At 27.9% G+C, this 8,046-nt stretch overlaps 1 protein-coding gene across 1 annotated transcript; it reads left to right on the top strand.

The window, feature by feature from the left end:
* The first annotated feature begins 677 nt into the window (after positions 1 to 677).
* Positions 678 to 1,313, top strand: LOC139898139 (uncharacterized). The gene has a single exon (XM_071880858.1). The coding sequence runs from the start codon at positions 678 to 680 to the stop codon at positions 1,311 to 1,313; it is 636 nt and encodes a 211-aa protein (XP_071736959.1).
* The last annotated feature ends 6,733 nt before the right edge of the window (positions 1,314 to 8,046 follow it).

The following is an 8,046-nucleotide window of genomic DNA, read 5'->3' as shown; positions in this document are numbered from 1 at the left end:
AAATAGTGTGCGTAAGCATGTACCACATAGCATTCATGGACCTGAGAGAAACAATGAAAATCTGTCAACGAAAATGTTGGTGAAATCATAGGTTTAGTAAGTATGTATATTGAACCACAAGATTTATAACGTTGAAATAATAGTAAACCATTCCAAAAGTTGTTGTATCTCGAGCACTAAATTATCAAGACTTAACTGTATACGAACCTCGGCATCATAGTGTTAGAAAAGAAATTAATTCTAAATTTTTCAACTTTCAAACTTATGTAGAGGAATTTCTTAAAAATACAAAAACCATTATTGAAATATCCAAATTTTATTAAATGGTATGTCTTACACTATAAAAGATGAAATAATAAATGAAAACAATGAATCTTGCGATAAGATGTTGGTCGTAACTAGATGGGAGAAAAGAAACAAGGATTGATCCATTTCCAGAAAAAAGTTATGCCAGTCACTTCTGAATCTGTTATTCCACAATCAGTTCAAGATCTTCCTGATCTTACTAAACCCGAGACCTTCAAAAAGGATTCAAATCCCCAAATCCCTTTTCCTGGAAGGCTTAAAACCAAAAACACATGAGGCATATTTTGTACGGTATCTTGACATGGTTGGAAATGTAAAATTTCTAGATGCTCTTCTAGAAATGCCAAAGTTTTGGTAAATTTCTAAAAGAGATGACTGCCAATAAAGATAGACTTAGGCAATTGACTACTATCCCTCTAGGAGACGAATGTTCCTTAATCCTAACAAAAGGTATTCCGCCTAAGTTAGGAGATACTAAACATTTTATTATACCTTGTTTCCTTCAAGAAGTGCAAGTCCACAATGCACTAGCTGACTTAGGTGAAAGCGTTAATCTGATGCCTCTATCTTTATTTGAGAAACTAGGGTTAGGAAAATTGAGACCAACCCTAATGACCATTCAGCTAGCTGACAAATCTGTCAAACTTCCAAAAGGAATAGCTGAAGATATAATGGTACAAGTCGACAAGTTAATATTTCCAGTTGACTTTGTTGTCATGGAAATTGACGAAGACAAAGATATACCTCATATCCCAGGAAGACCTTTCCTAAATACTGCAAGAGTTATCATAGATGTAAATGATGGATCTCTGAAGCTAAGGGTTGGTTTGGATGAAGTCACCTTCAATATCCATAAAATCATGAAACATCCAAATGATGACGATCTAGGTTTAGTAGAATCCATACATGAAATATTGGACGAACACCTAGGAGAAATACTAATGATCCATAACCTAAGATCAACACCCTTAAACAAGGAACACTTCCAATCAACACCAGTTCCTTAATTCAAAACAAAGAGTTAATTCAACCACTGAAAAAGCAAGATAGTTGCCCCACCTCTTGGTATTGGCACACCTATGCGGTTGATGACTCGTAAGAATGAATCAGAGTTCCCATTCATGAGAAACACTGTATCAAGGATGGGTGGACCTTATTTAAAGTTTCGCAAGATCAATCATTCTTCTAAAGAAAGATTTACTTGACCCTCCGAGAACATTCTCAATGATGTTTCTCCTTCTCTAAATGAATACGAGTACACTTTCTCTAGCCCACAGTTAATCGCATCTCCCGAGATAACTGAAGAATATCAAAAGGAATATGATAAATTGGAACGAGCAGAGATATCCAGAATGAAAACATCTATAGAAGAGCCCTCTGATCTAGAACTCAAAGAATTACCTTCTTACCTCGAATACGCTTTTCTAGAAAAAGACTCAAAATTGCCAGTCATTATCCCCAAAGGATTGCAGCCGGAAGAGAAAAGGCGGCTTATCAATGTGTAAAATTCACATAAAAAGGCGATAGCTTGGAAGATCTCAGATATACAAGAGATAAACCCCGACTATTATACGTACAAAATACTCATGGAAGATGACTTTAAAATAGCTAGACAAAGAAAGAGGAGAGTTAACCCAAAGATTCAGGAGGTAGTAGAAAAGGAGGTCATAAAACTCCTTGATACTAGGCTAATCTACCCTGTGACGCCCCATACAAAACCATCGTGTACGATTCATCAACAACAGGATCTTTATACGGTCAAGTACTACATGCTGTTTGAAAACCAGTTTGCATTCATAAAAACATAGCGTTTGCAAAAGATAACGTGACACAAAGGTCGTTACAAAGTCATTATTTGAAAATAACTTAAACAACGAATGCAAAAGAAAAGTTCCATGATTGAGACATCTCTAAGATTATGCAGCAGAATTTTAGCACAGCAGGTCCTTAACAGCAAGTTTAAACATCAAGACAACAAGTCTAAACAGCGGAACCAACAAACCTCTAAGCACCTGAGAAAACATGCTTAAAAACATCAACAATAATGTTGGTGAGCTATAGTTTAAGTTGTAACAATAATGTAAGGTAGGTTACGAGATTTCAGTGCTTCAAACAGCGTATCAAAATAGTATGAAAACTATATGCTTAACCGTGGGCACTTGGCAACTAACTTAACGTTTATAACCCCCTAAAAGTACACTTGGCGAGTGCGTATGTTTATGAAGTATTAAACACCCGTTAAATGCTAGCGCGACTAGCCCGTGTAGAGACCCGTCCTAATCCATCCGAACGACGTCCATATCGATTATAAATGATTCACAACAGTTGATTACATCGCGAGGTACTTGACCTCTATATGATACATTTTACAAACATTGCATTCTTTTTTGAAAAGACAATTTTTCATTACATCGAAAGTTGACGGCAGGCATACCATTTCATAATATATCTAACTATAATTGACTTAAAAATAATGTTAATGAACGCAATGACTCGAATGCAACGTCTTTTGAAATATGTCATGAATGACTTCAAGTAATATCCCTAAAATGAGTAAATGCATAGCGGAAGATTTATTTCGTACCTGAGAATAAACATGCTTTACAGTGTCAACCAAAAGGTTGGTGAGTTCATTAGTTTAACATAAATAATTATTTCCATCATTTTAATAGACCACAAGATTTTTATTTCTCATAAATATACGTCCCATGCATTGAGACATAAATCATTCATATGGATTGAACAACTGGTAACCGACATTAACTAGATGCATATAGAATATCCCCTATCATTCCGGGAAACCCTTCAGACATGATATAAACAAAACGAAGTACTAAAGCATCCGGTACTTTGGATGGGGTTTGTCGGGCCCATAGATCTATCTTTAGGATTCGCGTCAATTAGGGTGTCTGTTCCCTAATTCTTAGATTACCAAACTTAATAAAAAGGGGCATATTCGATTTCGATAATTCAACCATATAATGTAGTTTTAATTACTTGTGTCTATTTCATAAAACATTTATAAAATTTGCACATGTATTCTCAGCCCAAAAATATAGAAGGTAAAAAGGAAAATGAAACTCACCTAATGTATTTTGTAGTAAAAATACATATGACTATATTGAATAATGCAGGGTTGGCCTCAGATTCATGAACCTTAATCATTTGTATATTCATTAATACATATAATCATAATCGAACAATTTTATATATTATAACCTAATTTATATATTATATATATTTAATTTGAGTATGTATTCAAAATGATTAATATTTATATAGTTACATTAATATATCCATAATTATATATATAATTGTTTAGTGTTATAAAAAAATTAATAGTTTGTTATATGTAAATATCTATATAAATAATATTAATAGGTTATATATATATAGTTATGTGAAAATATTAATATAATTATGTAATAAGTATATTTTATGTACATAGTATTTATTTGTTTAAAAATATAGTTTTGATAATAATAATGATTTACTAATAATAATAATAATAATAATAATAATAATAATAATAATAATAATAATAATAATAATAATAATAATAATAATAATAATAATAATAATAATAATAATAATAATAATAATAACATTATTAATAATAATACTAATAATGATATTGTTAATACTGATACTTATAATAATAATAGTAGAAATCTTATCAATAATGATAATATTAATAACCATATTACTTAATAATAATACTTATTTTGATAATAATATCAGTAATTCTATTAATGATATTAATAATGATATTAGTAATTATAATTGTAAAATATTAGTTTTACTGCTAATGATAGTTGTGCTATTAATTTTTAGTAATTACATAATAATAATACTCGTGATAATACAAATAATAATACTTATGTTAATATTAACAATTCTGTTATTTATAAAATGGTATTAATAATAATGTTTATGAAAGTACTACTAAGTTGTATCATTTGTAGTAAGATTAATAATACTAATCATAATAACAATAACTAATAATAATAATAATGATATTAATAATTCTAATTAATACTTATAGTAATAATAATGTTAATGATAATATTAATACTACTTTTAATAACAATAATATTAATGATGATACTTATACTAGGATGATAGTTTTAATCATATTGGTACAACAAATACTAATATTTATGATATTTCTAATTCTGGTAAGGATAATAATAATAATAACAATAATAATGGTATCTATAATAATAACAATTTTAATAACTAATGATAATACTAATAATACAATAATAATTATAATTACAATCATATCATAATTCATAATTTCATAATAATAATAATAATAATAATAAAGCTAATAATAATAATAATAATAATAATAATAAGTTGAATATAGAACTACCTTTAAAGGCTCAAAAAGATAAAAATCTACCCAAGTCGGGATTCGAACCCACGACCTCACGATCACTCGATACCCCTCTTAACCATTCCTCCATCCATACATTTCTGACTAATTCCTAACCCCAAATTTATTTGACTCGTTTTTCTGTTTCTCCTTCTTCCTCCATTGAATCCAAAAATTATAATTGCAGGGAATCTTAATTCTCGACATTTGAATAATTAGTGAGTAGTTTTTGGATTTATAATGATAAACGATTAATACCTGATTAGTTTGATTAACAAAACAAAAAAAATTAATAAATAAACAAAAAGAACCCTCACGGCCCGTCGCTGTTCTAATAACAAAAAAAAATTGATTAAGAATTTTAGAAGGTTTTAGCTAGTGATTATAACATGAAAAAAAATTTAAATCACTTATATAATCTTTGTGAATCCTTAATTTTAACAGAAACATCAACAAAATTACGAATTTCGCATGAACAAAATATTTGACTTTTTGTAATTCAAACTTTGACTCGAAAATTCGATTTCGTTACGAGGAATTGAGACTTGAGATTTTCCAGATACTTTTATTGAAGGATTTATAAGAGAACTGCATTAAAGGATTTTCAAAATTCGATCAAATTCAAGAGTCGAATAAAAAGTACACGAACAGAGGTTTTTTTTTCTGTGTTCTTCCCGTTTTAAAAAAATAAATTAAAACTATTGAAAGGAAACGTAATTGATATTCGATATTGCAAGGTCGTGTGATACCAGATATAGTTTGAATTGATCGTTAATAATAACATTGAAGTCGACAGATTTAATCACGGGGATATATAAAAAAAATATAAAAAATAATCATAAAAATAAAAAAAAACACAATTACTATCCACTTGGATTTGAATCCTGTTGAATGAGATGTACTGGTAAAGATTTGCAGACAATTTAAAGATCACGATTTGCAATTAAAATTTGTAGTTATCTATTTTAACTTTTATAGTTCATAAACCTTAATAATAAATATATAATTAATAATAATAATAATAATAATAATAATTATATTAATAATAATTATAATCATAAATAATAGTAATAATGATATTAACTATGAAAATGATAATAATATTATTAAAGATATACTAATAAATTGTAATATTTTTATAACAATAATAATAATAATCATGATAATAGTAATATGATAATAATGATAATAACAATAAATGAAAATTTAATTAAAATACTAAGTTTAATACTAATGAATAATAACAATAATAATAATAATAATAATAATAATAATAATAATAATAATAATAATAATAATAATAATAATAATAATAATAATAATAATAATAATAATAATAATAAAGGGTAACTAATACTTGTATTGGTAATAATAATAATACTGACTAATGTTCGTATCTATATATATATATATATATATATATATATATTACTAATAACACTAATATTAACATTGAAGGTAATAACAATATTATAATAACTATTTTTATGATTAAATCTAATATGTTGTTAATTTTGTACTATTTATTTTTAATATTTAATATTTATATATATTTTATACAGGTTACAATACATTAGTTATTAATAGAAATCTTTTATTTATATATCTATATAGATTCGTAATAATATTATATATCTATTTACATACATTCATTGTAATAATAACTTAATTATTTTGTTTGTTATCTTCCACGTATACTTTATTAATTGAAATTATTATATATACACTTATTTATATATATATATATACATATATATATATATATATATATATCTATATATATACATATATATATTCACATAATTATTTACACATATTTGTTCGTGAATCGTCGGGAATGGTCAAAGGGTAAATGAATACATGAAACAGTTCGAAAGTTTTAAGATTCAATGTTACAGACTTTGCTTATCGTGGTCGAAATCAAATAAGATTTAAGTTTAAATTTGGTCGGAAATTCCCGGGTCATCACAGTACCTACCCGTTAAAGAAATTTAATCCCGAAATTTGAGTGAGGTGTTCATGGCAAACAATAGAAATGTTTTTCATGACGAATATGAGTTGATAAATAGAGTTTTATCACCATTGAATAATTTGGATAAAACGATTCGATTACTCGGAGCGTACGAGTGAAGCTATCACAAAAGATTGAGATAAAGTAATAGATATTCATCTTTACTTTTGACGTAGTCATGGTTGAATTCCGGAATTCAAGGAATATAAAAGAAAATCTTGGAAATCTATAAGATCTGATTCTTCGGGATTTATGGAAATTAAGATCTCTATAATTAAATGCGATTATCTGTCTCATTTACTCTGTCTGATATTTCCATTATAAATTAAACTCTTCTGTTTCATTATTCTCACCATTCCTATACTTTCTTTCTTAGTTCATACATCCACAAGATTGTGAAAATGCTTAATCCAGTTCTAATCCTTGATATTTTCCTAATTATTATTTCTGTCATCCTTTTTTTCAATCTTCCACCAGAAAAATCTATTTACTTTTAATATAACTTTGGGGTGATACTATTTTTAATTATGCCGTGTCTTTTATATTGCTATTCCTATTAATATCCACTGTTTGTAACTTCCGTGTTGTTATTGGGCTTTATATTTTCTCTTATATTTTGGACTTCTTTGCCTTTTTATTATCCTCTCAACCTTTAGTAAAGCGAGTAACGGTCCAGAATTCGTATGTACGAAATTTCGGATAAACATCATGTTTCAAATAAGAAAGAATGTATTAGTACAATTTGATTTTCAAATTTATCAACATCACGGAAGATAGAACCATCAAGAATACATTTTCTTGATACGTTCAGAAGTTAAGTAGAATGAAAGAGTTATGTAACATGGCACATGATGATGGTATGATCTACTGTGAACCATCATCACGTTTCATTAGAAACTCAGCATGACTTACTGTAATATAATCACGTTGGCCAAGCGTCATTATATTATACTAACTCATGCTTCAATTCCCTACACTTCTCCAGAGTTCATTCCTAATTTATACTTAGGTTTTACAGAAGTTTTCAATATAATGTAATACAGAAAACTCGAAGAGGTAGATAACTTCGAACAAGAATATTTATGAAAATATCCTCAGAAATATCGAAGATATTTATGATGATATTTTGGAATTTCTAAGTTCATAGGTTGATGAAGAAAAATTTTCCGCAAAATTTTAACATGGCTTCGGAGCAAGATATTCCCTAAAGATTTCATGGGATCCAGAATTACCCGAATGCTTTGAATATAGGGTTTGGTCCTTGTATTTGTCCTTGGTCTCCTTCATGGTTAGCTTAATCTGTTTTTCAGTGCCAAATTTTTTATCGAGCGTTCCTAACACACCATTC

This window comes from Rutidosis leptorrhynchoides, chromosome 1 (genome assembly GCF_046630445.1).
Source record: "Rutidosis leptorrhynchoides isolate AG116_Rl617_1_P2 chromosome 1, CSIRO_AGI_Rlap_v1, whole genome shotgun sequence".
In the NCBI taxonomy this organism is placed as follows: Eukaryota; Viridiplantae; Streptophyta; class Magnoliopsida; order Asterales; family Asteraceae; genus Rutidosis; species Rutidosis leptorrhynchoides.
The sequence above is the reverse complement of the archived record's forward strand: the minus strand, read 5'-3'. Positions and strand labels throughout refer to the sequence as shown.

Coding starts and splice junctions, on each gene's coding strand:
- LOC139898139 (XM_071880858.1), top strand. CDS start 678: ATGACTGCCAATAAAGATAGACTTAGGCAATTGACTACTATCCCTCTA.